This window comes from Ictalurus furcatus, chromosome 15, assembly GCF_023375685.1.
Source record: "Ictalurus furcatus strain D&B chromosome 15, Billie_1.0, whole genome shotgun sequence".
NCBI lineage: Eukaryota > Metazoa > Chordata > Actinopteri > Siluriformes > Ictaluridae > Ictalurus > Ictalurus furcatus.
Genome location: NC_071269.1, coordinates 11,084,634 through 11,105,548, shown reverse-complemented (window position 1 = coordinate 11,105,548; position 20,915 = coordinate 11,084,634). Strand labels below are relative to the sequence as shown.

Here is a 20,915-nt window from a genome sequence, read left to right as displayed (position 1 = left end):
CATGACTTGGATGGCAAAGGCGGCCCCCCTAAATTACCTGCCATTGATGTCGAGAGGTAGCTCCAAGTGCCTCCTCCACCTTCAGCATAGCTAAATAGCCGTGCAGTTCATTCCCCACGATGGCTGAATAATCAGACGTCGCTGGTTTATAAATATGGCTAATGTATGGTTTTCCCCAGAAGCGTGAAATTTCATCATGCACTTCTGGAAAAAAGGGAAGTTTTTTGCATTGTGAGGGAGATTTATTTTCACTGGGGAAAAAGCACTCATCCAGCCTGCTACGAGCCACTTCCTCTTCCCTGGGCCAGTCTAGATTTAGTATTTCAACTGCTTTAGTAATCACCTCAAGCAGCTCTTTATATGCTAGAGAGCTGCTCTCCATTGCTGGTGAAATGGCACCCCCTTCTGGCTCCTTGGAGTCAGAGAGGGTTTTTTTATTTTTGGCTTTCCATAACGGAAGGAGTAGTCATGACGCAAGCTCCAAAATCCGGCAGAGAGCCGGTCCCAGAAGACAGAGCAAGAGATAGCACACCACTCATCTCCGGCTCCTCTCCCAGATCCATACGAGATCCCCAGGACCTGAGCCGGCTGAGGATCTCGACATGCAGTCTCGATGAATATAATAAGGCTGATGGCACGGTTCACAGGTGCCATTTTTATATCACACGACGTGCTTATAGGCCTGATCACGGCAGGCCTATAAATGGACATGATTTTAGACAAGCTTCAGATACCGGGCACACGTGAGGGTGCTTCCCACAGTGTGAAGATCACGCAATGTTGAGTGAACAGCACTTTGTTATAGTTGTCTACATATAACTATACGGTTGTTTACTTATATACATTAATGAAAGTCAAGTCCAAACTAAATGAAACTCGAATATAAACAGCAGTAGCACCTCAAATGTTGGCCTACATTCTGAACTAAAATGTATGCTACATGAATGAGAGTGCATGGTAAATGAGAAAAGTGCATGATGGGCCACAAGTATGACATGAAGTGCATTCACACTTCCTTACAGTTAATGAGCTGACTGACACTGCATTGATTCCACATGAGAGGTTCATGCTGGTGTGTATGTACTTAGGGTCACTCTTTTCAATGACTCTCTAGTCATTTCAATGTTCAACTGTCAGTCTTTTTCTGAATTTAGATTTGATCACATTCATTTCAGAAAATGCTGCTTTACAAAGGTATGTAGATCCAAATACAGCAAATGCTTTGAGGGCAGCTTGGTGAATGTTCTTGTAATTTTCTGGGTCTACCAGACTCCAGAAATGTTGTGAATGTTGCGGAGATTTCAGTTGGATATAATTTTGGAGATTAACGACCTCCATCTCTACAGCATTGACATTGAACAGTTCAGCCATCTCCATGAAAGGGTTGGCAATGAATGCCACACATGCCTCAAGATTTTCAAAATCACTGAACTGTTCCTAAAATTCCTTCCCATACCTGGACAGGAGGTCACAATACATGAGTACATCCAAAACTTTGCTTACATTTGCCTGGCTTTCTAACATCTTTACCAATGAATGGAAGTAAAATGACAGTTTTGCTTTAAATGCCTTCACAGCACTGATCATATAACATATGGTTTTGTTTTTACCTTGATTTTACAATGATAGTTCAGAAATTTTGGAAAGGCTGGGTCAGCCTTGCAATGTGCAATAAATCCAGAGTGGTGCCCTATCATGGCTGGAGCTCCATCTGTTGTCATAGACACCAGATTTTCAAGGGGCACATTTTTTTCCACACAATAGTTCTTCAAAACTTTGTAGATGTCGACTCCTCTGGTCATGGTTTTCAGAGGAAGCAATGTAAAAAAAAACTCCTTTGATGGAAAAATAATCAAAAACCATCTGAAGGAAAACAGCCAATTGGGCTGTATCACTCAAGGCCACTGATTCATCACATGATGAAAACCATTTACACCTTTGCATGTCCTGTTCTAACTGTCCCATCTCAGCTGAAGAAAGCAATGAAACTCTCCTTGACACTGTGTTGGCACTGAGCTGGACATCAATGATAGCAGACATCATTTCTGTCTAGCTTTTGTGGTCTTTAAACAAAGTTTCAACCACCGCAGTCATTGCTTCCTTCACCATGGCGCCATTGGTGAACGGCTTCTTGTGTTTTGTCAACATGCAGCCACTTTAAATGATGCCTCCGTTACAGCATTTCTTCTCTTTATCAGTTTGGTGAATAAAGATTGTTGTTTTTGTAATGTTGCTTTCAGCTGCTTGATTTTTTCAGTTCATAGCCCGCTACCCACAGGAAAGGGCCGTGCAAAGTTACCATGAACTTGAGTGAAATGGCGCTCAACATTGCATCTTTTACCGACAGCAGCACTAGCGCCGCAAACTAGGCACACACATCTTCCGCTTACATTGGTGAAGAAAAATTCACTCTCCCATTCCTCATGGAAATAGTATGTTTTCTTCTATGTTTTGTTGAGCGTTGTCTTTACTCATCCTGAAGCAAACAAAATTTTCTAGCTAATACTATAATATAATATGAGCGTGATGACGTGCTTGATTGAAACTTTGATGTCACTGCTGATGTGGCAAATAAATACTACATTTTCATTGGAGGGTGTGGGATAGGAAGTGGTATAGCCCACTCTGGGAAATGGTTTCCAGAATGTCTTGGCGAGCTAACTACAATCAGACCACAAGCTACTGGTAGCTTGCAAGTGATGTGTTGGAGACCTTTGCTCTAGAGACTCTTGTGCATGAACATCCCAAGAGATTGGCAGTTATAGAAATACTCAAACCAGCTCGTCTGGCAACAACAATCATACCATATTCTAAATCACTGAGATCACATTTTTTCTTCATTCTGATAGTTGATGTGAACATTACCCGAAGCTGCTGGCCTGTATCTGCATGACTTTATGCATTGCACTGCTGCCACACATGATTGGCTGATTAGATATTCTATATGGTATTAATATTAAAATGTAGAAACTTGTTGTGAGGTGTGATTTTGTGTTATGTTTGGTTTCCAGCTTAGACTAAACTGGTTTGGAAAGAATGTGTAAACACGCAGAGCATTTTGTTTCTATGTGGTACACACTGTCTGGATAGCACAAAAGCAATGTCAGTCCTCCTGAGAGCACAATTTGCAATTTCACTTCTCTTAAGAGTATGGTAGTCTGAGAGTGCAGCATCTCTGAATGCTGCAGATGGGGACTATTGTGGTTAAAAATATTGTACTAAAAAAGAAAATGACCTTATTTTTTTATTTTAATGGTACATTTTTATTTTTTAACCAGTTATCAGTAAAAAGTAAAACATCCATAAAAAAGTATCAGTTCTTCCAAAAACAGATAAAAAAGAAATTCTTTCATGATTTCAAATTTTACCTGCCAGTGTACACAATAACATAACAAAAAGAAGAGTATCTGCACTCAACCCAACCTCCCATCACATCCCATTTCAAGAACTGTTTATTGTTCACCCTGTGATAGAGATAATCAGCACACTCATCCAATATCAAACATCTGCTTTAGCTGTTATAACTTACATCCAGAGGTGATATTTACTTCATTATATTTACTTGAGCAGCTTGAGTAACTTTTTGAAAGAAAAAAAAAATTACTTTTAAGAGTAGGTTTAACTGGCCATACTAATACTCTTACTCAAGTTAATTTTTAATACACAGAATGTTTCAGAAACTTTTGGCATTTCTCCATTACTGTTAAATGTTAATGAATATATGTAGTTTTAATAATTAGTTTATATCACATATAATGAGGTCACGAGTCTCGTAATAAGCTGCAATGGTCTGAACAACTGCTCACTTTTTTTAGTCCTGGAAGATAATGGCCGAAGAGGGGGAAGAAGTGCTTGTGTCGGCGGAGGGAGGACACCCACACACAAACACACGCATGTAAGCACACGTACAAGCGTACACACACACAAATTCACACACACACACACACGCGCGCACACACACACACACACACACAAACACTCTCTACACAGACTTTCTCTTCTGTTCTGTTCCATAGTCTGTACTTTTGTTCTCTGTTGTCTTGTTTAAATGCAGATGCTGACCAGTTTGTGTTGTTAACATGTTAAGACAGTCATCTGTTGGGAAAATGTTTGTTTTTTGGGGTGTGTGTGAGATTTTGTGATGTTGATTTTGTGAAAAAATGACAGGTTCTGTTTTGTTATACCCATTACAGGACTGGGATATGCTGCTTAATCTTGAACCCAGGTTTTATATGATATGAACAGAACAGACAGACTTCCAAAGAGAGCTGTGACTTACAGATCTCCATGTAGTCTGAGATTCAGGATTTTCCCTTCATTTTAATCAGATCCGAAGTAACTGCTTGCTACTTGAGTCTTCTCATCGCATCCTTTATTACTCTTACTCAAGTAATTATTAACATTATTATTTTTACTGTTACTTGAGTAATTATTTTTATAAGTAGTCTTACTTGTACTTGAGTAAAATGTTTGCTACTTTACCAACCTCTTCTCACATCTCATAATATTATTGCATGTTCCTTTGAATTGAAATGATCCTTTCACCCATTGTCAAAGTAGTCATAGCAGTCTGATAAATATGGATATTTTGGTCAACAATGTGTTATGTAAAATATCACTCAAGATAAAGTAAATAATTGTATGTACCATTTCAAGTTGTATTGCCAGACATGTCCCCTAGTTTTCTTGAAGTTTGAGGACAAACTGGTCCATTTGTAGCAAGTCACTAGCTATTGATTGTTGTTGGACCTTTTCCACTCAGGATCTTGTGATGCAGAACATGAGAACAGATGTTTGAATTTAAAAAGAAATTAATAAATAAACACCTGAGCCTTGTGTTAGGCAGCAACACAGCACCAAGGCTATTTTTAGCATGTGCTAGCTCTCCCTACCTCTGTTTCCATCTCTCTCTCTCTCTCTCTCTCTCTCTCTCTCTCTTTGGTGTGACTCTCTGGTAGGAACTGGCAGATCAAACATGAGAATAGCAGCCGTAATTGTAATTGTTCCACACCACTTTTACCACTTCCTGTCTATAACAAGGAGTTTCTGTCCCCACATTGTTGTCATGATAAGTATTTGCATTCATAGATAACAGCCACTTGAAAGAGAGCTTTAAGACACCAGCATTATTTGTTCTAGGAAAACAAGAAACCTTTCTCATGTTCACTAACATTGTCTAGACCTTGAATTTATTAATTGAGTAAACATGGGATTAGCTAAGGCTAATCCCATGGGATTAGCTAAAATGTGTATCATGAGCAATAAGTAAAATCTGGACTTTGTTAGTAGAGCTAACTTTTAATATGTTACAGAATTACATCAATATAAATATAACAAGAGACAACCAGGAAATTGGCAGGGTTCCCAGAACCTTCTGTGTGGACAACAGAGGATTGGTCACGGTTTCTGCCATACCCGTAGGCCGAGTATAACTAGGCTTCACTCAGCCACTCAACTCACCACTTTCCAATATGTCCTGGGCTACCAACCCCCTTTGTTCCCTTGGAATGTTAAAACTACTGACTCAACTACAGTTGACAAATGGTTTAGGTACACAGTAAAATCCCTAGTGTTGAATTAACACCCAGAGTGTTCATTTGAGTCCAGTGGACTTATATACACACTGTAGGGTGTGAATTCAACACTGTGGGTGTTAAATCAACACTGGTGATTTTGCTGTGTAGCGTGAGCAAGTGTGTGAAAGCACCCACCAACATTTTAAACAGGTAGCCCAAACCAGCAAGGAATAAGGTGCATAAGGTGCATAAGTGAAACACCCTGTTATGAACCTGAAGATCAAGTCTGGCTGTCCAAAATGACATCAAAAGATTTTGAATTTTGAATTTTGAAGCCATTTGAAGCTGAGAGAGGAAGAGGGAAAATCAGAGCAATTGCACTAGCATTGGACGTAACCAATACAACAATTTGGAATGTCCTAAAAAGAAAGAAACCACTGGCAACAGACAACCAGACAATTAACAGGTGTGTGAAGAGCTGTGAAGAAAAACTCAAAAACAACAGTCAGTGACATCACCAACAACCTTCATAGGGCAGGGGTGAAGGTATCATAATCCCCCATTTGACATGGAAAGCAGAAATTTAGAGGCAATAACACAAGATGTAAACCACTCATTAGCAGTAAGAATCAGAAAGCCAGCTTGGAATTCACAAAGAACTACAGAGATGAACCACAAAAGTTCTGGAAGCAAGATTAACCTCTACCAAAGTGATGGAAAGGCCAAAGTTTGGAGAAAGAAAGGATCTGCTCATGCTCCAAAACATTCAAACTCGTCAGTCAAGCATGGTGGATGATGTTTCTGGAGCAGATCATCAAAAATCTTTATTGTACTGTATATCATATGTATATTTATCTTTATACTCATGATGGTAAAAGCAGAATGAATTCAGAAGTCTACAGAAACATTCTGTCTGCCAATTTACAAAGAAATGCATCCAATGCATTATGGAGCAAGACAATGACTTAAAATATACTGCCAACACAACAAAGGAATCAGGGGGGGAAAGTGGAAGGTTTTAGTCTGGCCAAGTCAATCAACAGACCTTAACCAAATTGAACAGCATTTCACTTCCTGAAGAGGAGACTGAAAGGAGAAACTCCCCAAAACAAAAGAAGAATGCAACAGTTCGGTGATGTCAGTGGGTTGGCTTGATGCAGTTATTGCATCAAGGGATATGCAACCAAATATTAAGTGTTGTTTAATTTAATTTACTTTAAGACAATCTGTTGCTATGCTTTTGCTCATCAAAAGATTGGGTTGTCAGCCACCAACTGTGCCATTTTCTAAGTTTACCTATGTTTACCACATCTAAATGCAACTTTCAGGAAATGAAAGATGACATTCTTATCTATCATCTCATATTTATCTTTTGAACTCAAGCCCAAATGTTTTCATTATAGATAAAAAAAAAAATCAATGGCCTTGCCATTCCAATACTTTCAGAGGAGACTATATACACCTACATTTAATGTTCACATCAAACATCAGAATGGGGGAAATTTGATCTCGGTGACTTTAACTGTGGCATGGTTTTTGGTGCCAGTTGGGCTAGTTTGAGTATTTGTCACAGCTCGGTCCGATCAGAACTCAAATTCCCAAGATGCAACACTCACTTCTCATGCACGCATGCGCTCACCATCCCCGGAGTTCTGATCAGACACACCTGGCACCAATCACACACACTCACCGCTAGTATTTAGGGAAGTCATTCACCCAGTTTATACGCAAAGTATACGCTCAGTAGCTCATTTCTCTGCGTTACCAAGCCGTTCTAGTTTGTTTGTTTCTCGTGATCCTCGGCTCTTGTTTTCGGTTTCGACTACACTCTCTGCCTGACCCCGTTTGTATTGTTCGCCCGATCGCTTGACCCTTGCCTGCTCTACGACTACGTTTCTTGAACTTCCCAATTCTACGCTCTACACCCGCCGCCCGCTCCTGCTTCCGTGCCGTTTCGAGGTTCGTGACAGAATACTTCGCCTTCCAATGGAAGCAGCGGGAGATCGTTGGCCGCAAGCCATCGAGGGACATGGCCGGATGATTAGTGAACATGATCACCGTCTCGCCCACCTGACTGAGCAGGTAGCTCGGCTAAACCAAGCCGCGCAGCTTTCTACGGCGCCGACCCCACGCTTACCTCCCACTCCAGCGCAGGGTGGGAGCAGGAAGGGAACGGTATCAGCACGTATGAGCAGCTGACATCACGCTTCCGCACTGTATTCGATCACTCTCCAGACAACCGGGAGACTGGGGAGGACTTATTGTCCTTGGTGCAGGGATCACGTTGTGTGGCGGATTACGCTCTTGAATTTCGTACTGTGGCCGCTAGGAGCGGATGGAATCAACCCGCTCTAAAGGCTATGTTTCGCCGGGGATTAAATGCCGACATCGTAACGGAGCTGGCGTGCCGCGATGATCAGTTGACCTTCGACTCACTCATCAACGTAGCTATCCGCCTGGATCGTCTACTACGGAGCCGCCGCTCCTTACGCAGCGAGGCGGAAGCACCGGCATCTGGGAGCCCTAGCGAACCCATGCAGCTGGGACAGACTCGGGTGAGCATGCAGGAGAGAGAACGACGGCGCCGTGAACATTGTTGTTTCTACTGCGGCGAGAGGGGCCACTTCGTGCAACAATGCCCTCTCAAACAGTGCTCTAACCGAGGGGAAACCAAAACTGCCAGACAACCTCAGCCAGGGGTGAGTTTAGAACCCATTGCCCAGTACTCAGTTCAGTCTGCATTCGTATTACCCGTTATATTGGGTTACTCAAGCGTTTCCTGTATTTTAGAGGCGCTGATCGACTCTGGAGTGGCGGGGAACTTCATTGACCAAGAGACCATACTCCAATATAACATCCCCGTTCGTCCTCTCAGCACCCCCCGCCATGTCCAAGCCATTGATGGGGCCCCCATTGGAGATGGCTTAATCACCCACTGTACCGAACCTATTAACCTCCGCACCAGCGCTCTTCATCAGGAGAAGATTACGTTCCATGTCATTGTGACGGCCCGGCATCCAGTGGTTCTCGGTCTTCCTTGGCTCGAACATCACAATCCACAAATTTCATGGAATCAAAGGGAGATCACTCGCTGGTCAGCTCACTGCATCAATCACTGTCTTCAAGTCCCTGTGATCTCCTTAGCATCCACATCCATTGAGAGCCCGGACAAGGCAGACAACGTTCTGATCCCCAGTGTTTACCATGACCTCATAGAAGTATTCAGTAAGAAGAAGGCTAGCGGACTACCTCCTCATCGAGATTACGACTGCGCAATCGATTTGCTCCCAGGCACTACACCACCACGAGGGAGAGTCTATCCGTTAACGGTCACTGAGCAAAAAGCCATGGAAGAGTACATTCAGGAGGCGTTGCACCAAGGGTATATACGACCATCTACTTCTCCAGCATCCGCGGGGTTTTTCTTTGTGGAGAAGAAGGGAGGAGGTTTACGACCATGCATCGACTACCGAGGACTAAACCAGTGTTGCGTCAAGTACCGTTACCCACTACCTCTAGTACCAGCCGCTCTGGAACAATTACGCACTGCCACCATCTTCACGAAACTGGACTTACGCAGTGCATACAACTTGGTCCGGATCCGAGAGGGAGATGAATGGAAGACTGGGTTCAGCACAACTTCAGGCCACTATGAGTATCAGGTCATGCCGTATGGGCTTTCTAACGCTCCCTCGGTCTTCCAATGTCTAATTAACGACGTGTTACGTGACATGCTGGGACACCATGTGATCGCCTACATCGACGACATTCTGATATATTCTGACTCCCGGGAGGAACATGTTCACCACGTCCGCCAAGTTCTACAACGACTGCTCCGTCACCAGTTATATGTTAAAGCTGAGAAATGCGAATTCCATAGAACCACCATTGCGTTTCTGGGATACGTCATCAGCCCCGAGGGGATCTCCATGGACCAAGAAAAGGTCCAGGCAGTAGTAAGCTGGCCCACACCCACGACAATCAAGGAACTACAGAGGTTTCTGGGGTTTGCGAACTTCTACAGAAGGTTTATCAGAAATTTCAGTGCCATCGCCAACCCCCTCACGTCCCTGCTAAAGGGGAAACCCAAACGTCTGTCATGGAATTCAAGTGCCCAATCCGCCTTCGACAAGCTCAAGAAAGCCTTCACTACTGCACCCATCATCAAACATCCGGACCCATCCAGACCGTTTATAGTGGAGGTGGATGCGTCAGAGACCGGGGTAGGAGCCATTCTATCCCAACGATTTGGAGAGAAGCCAAAGCTCCATCTGGTGGCATTCTTCTCGCGAAAGCTTTCCCCCGCTGAGAGAAACTACGATGTGGGAAATCGTGAACTCTTGGCAATCAAGTTAGCGCTGGAGGAGTGGAGACACTGGTTAGAGGGGGCTACACATCAATTTGTCATCTTCACAGACCATAAGAACCTGGAGTACCTTCGCACTGCAAAGCGACTCACACCCCGCCAGGCCCGATGGGCCCTATTCTTCACCAGGTTTCACTTCACGTTATCTTACAGACCCGGGTCCAAGAACACAAAAGCTGATGCTCTGTCTCGTCTCGACCACACAGAACGTGTCAACAAGCATGAAGAGTACATCATTCATCCTTCATGTGTTATCAATGCGCTAGAGTGGGATCTGGACCAGGAGCTAGAGCAGATTCCCCAGTCACAAGTACCCGTAAAGTGTCCTCCGAACAAACTATTTGTACCCGAAGATTACCGCCAAGAACTCATCATCTGGGCACACACGGTACTCGGCACAGGACATCCAGGGACACAACGCACACACCATCTCCTAGAAGAGAAGTACTGGTGGCCCAATATGGAGGGAGATATACACAAGGTGGTGACGTCCTGTTCATCTTGCGCACAGAATAAGGTACCTCGGACCCTACCAGCTGGGAGGCTCAAGCCCTTACCTATACCCGAACGCCCATGGTCACACATATCCGTAGACTTCATAACAGACCTGCCTAGATCCCAAGGAAATACCACAGTTCTAGTCACAGTGGACTAAGTTCTCCAAGTCCGTACGTTTCATTCCATTACCCGCTCTCCCCACCGCATTCGGGACAGCCGAACTTCTATTCCAGCATGTGTTCAGATATTTCGGCATTCCGGAGGAGATTGTCAGTGACAGGGGCCCGCAGTTTACTTCCAGAGTGTGGTCCAGCTTCATGACCAAGATGGGAGTGACAGTGAATCTCACCTCCGGATATCACCCACAAGCCAATGGACAAGTTGAACGAATCAATCAGGAACTGGGGCGATTCCTCCGTACTTTCTGTGCCAATAACCCAGAGGATTGGAGCAAGTTTTTGCCATGGGCCGAGTACGCCCAGAACTCACTACGTCATTCGGCTACCAATCTCACCCCTTTCCAGTGCGTGCTAGGTTACCAACCTCCACTGTTCCCGTGGAACGCAACTCCTACCGCAGCTCCGGCCGTTGACCACTGGTTCGAACGTAGCGAGCGTGTCTGGGCTGACACCCACCGACGCCTGAAAGAGACCACAGACATGTACAAGCACAAAGCAGATCGCCGCTGCAAAGAACATCCTAATTACCAACCAGGCGATCGGGTGTGGTTGTCCACAAAGGACTTGAGACAAGCTCATAGCTGTAAAAAACTAACGCCAAGATACACTGGACTATTCAAGATCCTCAAGCGAGTCAATGAAGTCACCTACCGTCTGGAACTGCTACGTCACAGCCGCATCTCCCCCTCATTCCACGTATCACATCTCAAACCTGTTGTCAACGGTCCACTAGCCACCCAAGTACCAGCTGAAACTTCTCCGACCCCTCTGGAAATTGATGGACAACCGGCTTACCGTGTCAAGGACATCCTCAAATCTAGACACAGGAGGGGCAAGCTGGAGTATTTGGTCGAGTGGGAGGGTTATGGACCTGAGGAACAGTGCTGGGTTCCCAAGCAGGACATACTGGATCCACAGCTTACTAAAGACTTTCACGCAACTCATCTTCATCTCCCTGGTCCACGACCCCGGGGGAGGCCAAGAAAGAACTCTGCTCCCGGAGTGAGCCCTTTGGGGGGGGGTTCTGTCACAGCTCGGTCTGATCAGAACTCAAATTCCCAAGATGCAACACTCACTTCTCATGCATGCATGCGCTCACTATCCCCGGAATTCTGATCAGACACACCTGGCACCAATCACACACACTCACCGCTAGTATTTAGGGAAGTCATTCACCCAGTTTATACGCGAAGTATACGCTCAGTAGCTCGTTTCTCTACGTTACCAAGCTGTTCTAGTTTGTTTGTTTCTCGTGATCCTCGACCCTTGTTTTCGGTTTCAACTACGCTCTCTGCCTGACCCCGTTTGTATTGGTCGCCCGATCGCTTGACCCTTGCCTGCTCTACGACTACGTTTCTTGAACTTCCCGATTCTACGCTCTACACCCGCCGCCCGCTCCTGCTTCCGTGCCGTTTCGAGGTTCGTGACAGTATTATAATAAAATATAATAGCTTAAATATAAAAGCTGATTTCCTGGGATTTTCACACACACAACAGGCTCTAGAGTATGGTGCAAAAAAAATATTTTAAAAATTGAGTGAGCGACAGTTCTGGAAGACTGGAAAAAGGTGATTTTTTTCTGTCCAATCTTAATATAGGTAATATTTAGTCAACATTAAAAATTAATATGAAATGCAATTATAAGTAAAAGAAAAATCCAAATCTATGTTTCTAAATAATTTATGTATGAAATGGTTAAATCAGCACCCCATATAATCAATATCTGTTTATGCATAGCTGTATTTTCTCACATAAGAACTTGGATCTACCTTATACTACATTCCCTAAAGCAGTTCTGTCACCTGTTTGCCACTGACGCTACATCAAAATCCATAACATAACATTTATTCAATGAGAACCAGAGTTATAGTTACAGTTATAGTATTGGCTACTGGTATTTCTGGAATCCTCAATCTGAACAGACACTAAATTATTTGTAATGCTTGATTAACTGTTAATAAGTGTTCAAACAGTTCTAGACAATGTTAAGTTTCTAACACACCTCTGATACCAGTATTGTGCTGAAGCAGCTTATAAGGGGATGGTTTTCATAAGCGTCTATTTTACATTTGCATTTATGACATTTGGCAGACGCCCTTATCCAGAGCGAATTACAGAAGTGCTTTGAGGTACCTATCAATAAACATATCCTCATACTGGTTAAATAGGTCAGGTACTAAGAGTACCATCAGTCTAAAAAACCCTGCTGGGGTGGTTAGTATAGTATGAAAAAAACAAGTCATGGTTTGTTTGTTTTTTTGTTGTTGTTTTTTTGTGTTTAAATAAAAAAGTGCTAATTTAAGTAGGTAGTAGTAATTTAAGAGTTAGGTCTCAGCCAGGAGAAGTTTATTCCACCACCTAGGTGCCAGGACAGAGAAAAGCCTTGATGCATGTCTTCCTTGAACCCTAAGAGATGGGGGGACCAACCTAGAGCTAGAGATAGGGAACATAGTGCAGAGAGTTGTAATAAGTGAGTGCACATTATTAGCAACGTACAACTTGCTGCTAATTTATCTTCTGCAACAAGACATATAGATTAATTAATCAAATGTATATTCACTATTATTATTATTATTATTATTATTATTATTATTATTATTATTATTATAGATGCGCCAATGTATCGGCCGATACCGATTATGCGACTTGCACACTGCTCCCGCTCTGTATTGAAGGGCCAGTACACCGTTGAAAGATTTAAATGAAGTTGAGTTGACAAAAAAAAGGTATATATTGCACAGAAAAATATTTGTAGAGTAGTATATTTCATATGCAGTTAATGTTAATATGAGTTAATATCATCAAAAAAAACAAAAGTTTATATTAGGCCTATATATTACCAGTTTGATGTTCAGTGATGAAGTAGAAATGCTTTTGTTTGTGGTGAGTGAATATGAAGCCTAACAGGAGGTTTTTTTTAGAATTCAGTCAATGTTAATATGAATTAATAACATTCAAGAAGTTAAGAAATCTTACTTTAATATTCAGAATTTACTTAATGTGTTCATGTTACTGTGAAACAACTTGTTGAAATGGAGAGAATAAAGTTTTTATTTGCATTTCTTTCAGAATTGTGGAATTAATTATTATTAATTTAAAAGAAGGCATAAACGGTAGAACTATCGGTTATCGGTATCGGCCTATATCACTCTGAATAATATGTTATCAGTATAGGCTGAGAAATTTAGTATCGGTGCATCTCTAATTATTATTATTATTATTATTATTATTATTATTATTATTATTATTATTATGGGCAGTAATATAAAACATGGATACAATTCATTTTTATGGCTCTTTTGTTCAGGAACTAACATTAACTGTATTGCAAGGTTTTTTGTTTTTTTTTTATAACAACCACCCATCTCCGCAGACTCTGATTACTCAAGCTTGCTCATTTTTTTTCTGCTGCATTTTCTAACAAGCTACAGAAGCCGTAAATTGTTCTGCTGAAACTCTTGGTGCTTTATGCAGTTGGGGGGCCTCTTCAAAGTCTCAAGAAACCTCCTGACCACCGATTTCAAACCTCAAAGGAGTTGTCTGATCAAGTGTACTGCACTAATGAAATAATCTTGAAAGACTTTTCATTACACATCCGGGTCATATCAGTTCTTTTACTGCATTGAACCGATAAAGCCTAAATGATGAGCACTAAAACTTCTTTAGAATTATCCCACAGGTACATTAACTTGACTTACATTTATGAGACGTTTTAGATGATCTGGCTGACTGAAAACCTTTAAAGACACCATAAACATTTTTGGTTGCATAAAAAACATTTTTCCATCTTAAGATCTGCAGTGTCTAGTCTCTTCATTAACTTACTTGCATGCACAATAAAAGGGGTTTGAAAGTTGTCTTTTAACCCTCTCCACACCATCTGACTCTCTCTCTCTCTCAGCCCTCAGTTATGACTGAGAAGTGCTAAACCTTTGGAGCTGCTGAGGTAGCTCATTTGGCTATTATTTTTGTCTTTTGCCCTGTCCTTGGACACAAACTGTTAGATCACATTGTTTCCTAGGAGTGCCAAAGTGACAGAGCCTGAAACGTTTATTCTCTAATTCAGGACATGCTCATGTGATTACAGCCAGTTCTGGAGTTGTCACACACACTTAAATGTGGACTTTCCACAGGACATCTGGTTAAGACTAGACACTATTCATTCATTCATCCTTAGCAACTGGTCGGGTGTGGTTTAAATTAGGCTACAGGACTGTTTATATTTTGAGAAATAGAACCAACAAATTCTATTATATAATATCTCTGGCAGGTACAAACAAAAACAAGTAACTGCAAGAGTGGGTTTAAAAACAGACCCATGCACATCTCTAGTTGAGATCAATTATGAACTTAAGTGATATAGCTGAAGTTGAGGACATACCCTGCTGACAGTGCTGGCATGGAGTTTTTCCCATGCCAGCACAGTGGTTGCATTGTTTGTTTGTTTTTTTTTAATAAAAAAAATAAACCAAGAAAGACAGAAAACTCCTTCTTATATAGGCCATGCCTGCTTTGGTTTTACATCTGAATGTAGATAAAGACAAACACACCTCCAAGATGACCACTGCCTTGCTGAAGAAGCTGAGGGTGAAGGTGATGGACTGGCCAAGCATGTCTCCAGACCTAAACCCTATTGAGCATCTGTGGGACATCCTCAGACAGATGGTGGAGGAGCACAAGGTCTCTAACATCCACCAGCTCCGTGACGTCGTCATGGAGGAGTGGAAAAGGACTCCTGTGGCAACTTGTGAAGCTCTGGTGAAGTCCATGCCCAAGAGGGTTAAGGCAGTGCTGGAAAATAATGGTGGCCCCACAAAATATTGACACTTTGGGCCCAATTTGGACATTTTCACTTAGGGGTGTACTCACTTTTGTTGCCAGCAGTTTAGACATTAATGGCTGTGTGTTGAGTTATTCTGAGGGGACAGCAAATTTACACTGTTACACAAGCTGTACACTCACTACTTTACATTGTAGCAAAGTGTCATTTCTTCAGTGTTGTCACATGAAAAGATATAATCAAATATTTACAAAAATGTGAGGGGTGTAGTCACTTTTGTGATATACTGCATATATATATATATATATATATATATATATATACACACATACATACACACACACACACACACACACACACACACATATATATATATATATATATATATATATATATATATATATGTATATGTATATGTATGTATATTAGTCATACACAGTCTCTTCTTTGAAAGTGTAAGGTGAAATATGTAGAGATATCCTACAGGACATGTGTCCATGTGTCCAATTTCCTGCAACCTATTGCAGCCTGTATAGTAGTCAGATTTTTACTTCGGCAATAAATAGTGATCATCATTTTTGGACAGGAAGGCTGGAATAGGAAGTAAATAATTGATTATTCTACAGGCTCTGGGGAAGAAATGAAGGTTTTATGTGAAGGAGAAAGGAAGGACAGCGACCTGGTAAAACATATACAGTAGCTAGAAACATTCATTTCAAAATGTGGGCCTGTTTTACATTTCACACTGGGTTCACAAGCTATTAATGTTTCTGTGGTATTATTCCATAGCTATATTTCCAGATGCTTTTCAAATTCTCCTGGAATTTTTATTCTGCATTTCAAGTGAATTCCCTCATATGTTGATTTGTTTGCCCACAACTGAGAATTTATTTAATCTACCTCCATTAAATCTGTATGTTTATAGAGAATGTTTTCTCAAAACATTTTTCTTTAACCCCCTTTTTCTTAGGGGTTAAAGTCCAATCATACTAAATGAAATATTTCCCTTGTAATTGAAAACTGTCAAATTAATTAATTAATTAATTAATTAATTAATATGAATCATCATCATCATCATCATTGTAGTGTGATGGTGCAGTGCTGTGCTAAGCTCATCATCTAACTATATTAATTATATTAATATACACTCACAGACCACATTAATAGGAACACCTTTAACCTGCTCATTCATGCAGTTATCCAATCAGCCAATCACATGGCAGCAGTACAAGGCATATAATTACACAGATACAGGACAAGAGCTTGTTGTTCACATCAAACATCAGAATGGGGGGAAATGTAATCTCATTGACTTTGACCGTGGCATGGATGTTTGTGCCAGACAGGCTGGTTTGAATATTTCAGAAACTCACATTCAAATTCAGATGCTGATCTCCTGGGCTTTTCATGCACAACTGTCTCTAAAGATTACACAGAATGGTGTGGAACACACACAAAAAAAAAACATCCAGTGATGTCTTTTATGTTTACAACAGAAGATCACATAGAGTTCCGGTCCTATCAGACAAGTACAGGAATCTAAGGCTACAGTGGGCACAGACTCCCAGAAACTGGGCTGGGTTTTTTCCAGTCTTCAGCAGTCTTCAGCCTGTGCCTACTGTAACCTCAGATTCCTATTCTTAGCTGACAGAATTGGAACCAATGCTGTTTTAGGCTGTTGTAGCCAAACGGCTTTTCTGCTGACCACGGTTGTACAGAGTGGTTAACTGAGCCTTCCTGTAAGCTCAGTCTAGCCTGTCTATTCTCCTCTGACCTTTCTCATGAACATGTTCTGTGTTTCTACCTGCAGAACTTTCACCTATCTGTCACCAACGACAATACCACTGTCAAAGTCACTGAGACCACATTTGTTCCCCATTCTGATGTTTGAGGTGAACTGAATCATAATTTTTTGCATTGTGCTGCTGAATAAGCATGAATACGCATGTTTATTAGGTATTAAGTATTCCTAATAACACAGTGATCTTGCGATGCTATGCTGAAACATAGTGTATCAGAGTTGTTATTATTATTAGTTATTATTGTCTTTTTTAAGCTAATGTCCATAGTAGTATGTAGATTACCTTAAAAAATAATAATAATAATTAACACATGGGAGAAAATATTTCTAAAAATAAATATCTTCCTCTGATCATCTGATATCTCTCTAATGTATTTCTGGTGTATCTCTCTGATCATGTTACGTATGCTATATTTGTGTTTATACATACCCCAGTCACCTGTATAAACTTTTTAATTGCGATCAGGTGCTTATTAGAAGATTAGTTTTTACAATACATGCTATATTTAATCCTGAGTCAGTTAATCAACTCAGACACAAGAGCTTTGTGCACATCAGTGTTCTTTCTTTCTTTCTTTTTTTGGTGCTTTGGTTTAGCAGTCAGATAAAACTTGAATAGTGTGAGTACCTTTTGATGTATGAACATGTGTTGAATGTTTAAATGCTGCAAGGCATTTGTACCACATTTTCTGCTTCTAACCCTGCTCAGAAAATAATGTGCCATGATGGGTCTGAGATCAGGCCTTAACTTAAGATGGCTCTAAGGAGTGTTTCTGCTTACCCTGACACTTCAGACCTGTCTTTTCAATCCTGAAAAGACAACTCTTTTGACACATCCAAAAATCAATACACTGTTGAAATTTGCTCTGAGTTCAATGATGGTGCAACCCTGACTTTCTGATTTATTACTCATGAAGAGAGGCATCAGGAAAGAAATGTCAGCCATCATGTTATGAAGTCGTGGGCAGGCTCTCAGCATGCCACCAGACTCATGATAAGACCTTTCAACAAAGTTGTAAAATGTTTGCAATAAACACCACTATCATAGAGTCATCATCCCCTTTCTTCTTCAGACCTCATACACATCAGACCACATGCACACCATTTGAATCTATCCATGTAACAGCTTGTGACTATGATCAGAGCTACAGGTCACCTGTCATCCAAAGCTGGCAACAGTTTCCTATAATCTCTTCCATGGAATGCATCCTATGGTACTATTTAGACCAAATGGCAGCCATCCAATCCTTAGACCAACTGTTCATCTGTCATGGAAGAAGGACACATGGGGCTCCCTTTTCTAAAGAGACTAACAGACTGGCCCACTGGGTGGTGGACATCACCATGCCCTATTACTGGACTCCCAAATGGTTCAACAGAAAAGTGTTTGCCCTATGTCTGAATTTAGATGATGCTACAGTCCTCTGTGACTGGAGAGCAAGAGAGAGCCCAAGAGAGCAAAATTAGCCATGCTCTATGGGTGGGAGCGGTAGAAGTACTCTCTCCCCTGTCAATCAGTGTGACAGTAGCCAATCGTGGGCATCTGTGATCTCATATATACAGTTAGCACTTTCCTCCAAATGTGTTTAGTTCAAATAGATGTTTGGTTTCAAGTGCCTCACAGGAAGTGTGTCCTAACCTTCACCCTGCTTGATTGGTAACTGTGGTGTGATAGGGGTGAACTAGCAAGTAGGTGAGAATAGGCAGATGAATAAATGGAGAGAAAATGGAGTACAAAATATATATAACTAGTTTTGTGCCAATTAATCATGGAAAGGTTTTGTGAATCTGCTTATCACATGGTGAAATAATTAAAGAAATCCACACTAGTAGAGGGTGTTGTCTTACAAAAGTGATAGGTTTAAATCACACATTAAACACAAGAATGGCTGAAGGGAGCAGGTGATTAAAAATGTGCCAATGTCTTCTCTATTAGCAGAACTGTGAAGATGTTAAGACGTTATTTTAAGATAATTTTGGAAAATCCAAATAAGCTTTACAGATCTTTATTGAAAATAAGATTTACAGATCTTTATTGGAAAGGGTTTAAACAATGTATTTCATGGTTATTCAATGAATCATAAACAATTATTGCACATGCACCTGTGGAACAGTCCTTAAGACACAAACAGTTTACAGTCGGTAGGAAATTAAGGTCATAGTTACAATAACTTAGGACACTAAAGAGACCTTTCTACTGACTCTGAAAAACACCAGAAGAAAGATGCCTAGGGTTCCTGCTCACCTGCGTGAACATGCCATAGGCCTACTGCAGGGAGGCATGAGGACTGTAGATGTGTCCAGAGCAATAAACTACAATATCTGTAATGTAAGACACCTAAGACAGTGCTACAGGGAGACAGGAAGGACAGCTGATCGTCCTTGCAGTGGAAAATTACATGTAACCATGTGTCCCCCAGACGTGATCGGCAAATGTCTGTGAAACTTGTTCAGTTTATGTCTCAATTGTTGAATGTTTTTATGTTAATACAAATATTTAGACATATTTGTTGAAAATAAAAGCAATTGAATGTGAGAGGACATTTCTTTTTTTGCTTAGTATCTCTTGGAAGGTGGAGCTTTTTCATCCAAACTGGTCTATCCTATTTTTAGCAATATGGCACCATCTAGAGTGTGTCTTTGTAAATATAACTTCAATGACTAATAGACTGCACAGAAGAGCTGTAATATTATCTCATTAGTCAGTCACTGTGTCAACTGACAAAGCTCACATACTGAGATCACTGACAACAGTGTGTGTGTGTGTGTGTGTGTGTGTGTGTGTGTGTGAGAGAGAGAGAGAGAGAGAGAGAGAGAGAGTGAGTGAGTGAGTGAGAGAGAGAGGGATTGAGAGAGAGAGAGAGAGAGAGAAGAGAAGAGAAGAGGAATAACAAAAATTTGTGTACATAAATAAATAAACTATGTTGGTACAAAGGTCAATCATAGCTCCATGTGTGTGTTAGTACATGTTTCGGTGTATCACTCGTTGTCCCTCAGACAATGTCACAGGCTAGGATGTACTGGACAGCTAAAGTATGGCTCTCTTTCTGCTTTCCTAACAGGATGACCAGTTCATCAGTGTTGGTTAGTGTGTAAAATTGAAGTTCTAAAGAATTGAAGTTTTATCAAATTAAATTAAATTAGTTTTATAAAGTTCTAAAGTTGATCTGCCATAAATGGGTGTATTTTTGCTGCTCATTTAAGAAGTGAAGTCAGAATTTCTTATAGGTCCATTTTGAGTTCAGTGCTGGTGCTGTGATAATGTGTGTGGTGTTAGTACAGTGCTAGTGCAGTGTTGGTGTGTGTAAGTGTGGTGTTAGTGTGTGTTAGTGCAGTGTTCATGTGCTGAGGTTAAGGATCAGCTCAGTGAGGAGATTCTGAGGATGCTGTGCTCTTAGCATTGCTTTTTTAAAATTTTGAGTAATATTAGTAATAAACCTAATTCAGCTCTGCAGCCATTGTGTTTTGTGTATTTGAAGAATGCTTGCATAAGCATTAGTGAGTGGTTGTCCACTCATAGGTTTTTGGTTGGTGAGTGGATCCTATACCTCACTACCATATAGAATAGTATGTTATATGACTGACTTAAATACTTTAAGCCACATTCCAATTGGTATTATATAGAAATAAAGACTTTTTAAATAATTTTTCGATAAAGAATTTGGTCATCTGTACCATGCATTTGTTGTGTACGTGAATTTGATTTTGTCATATGTTTTTCCCCCTATTCCACTTTGTCCCAGATTGAATTGAACACTATCATTCTCCAGTTTAT

At 41.1% G+C, this 20,915-nt stretch overlaps 1 protein-coding gene across 1 annotated transcript in view; it reads left to right on the top strand.

The window, feature by feature from the left end:
* The window catches only part of LOC128619445 (uncharacterized), a 41,629-nt gene extending 24,399 nt beyond the window's left edge, over window positions 1–17,230 (top strand). Inside the window, exons 3-7 of the mRNA XM_053643627.1 lie at window positions 7,599–8,042; window positions 8,307–8,453; window positions 8,532–10,270; window positions 10,905–11,408; window positions 17,150–17,230. Coding sequence (XP_053499602.1) covers window positions 7,599–8,042; window positions 8,307–8,453; window positions 8,532–10,270; window positions 10,905–11,408; window positions 17,150–17,230 — 2,915 coding nt within the window. The remainder of the gene's footprint in view (window positions 1–7,598; window positions 8,043–8,306; window positions 8,454–8,531; window positions 10,271–10,904; window positions 11,409–17,149) is intronic.
* Window positions 17,231–20,915: the final 3,685 nt, after the last annotated feature.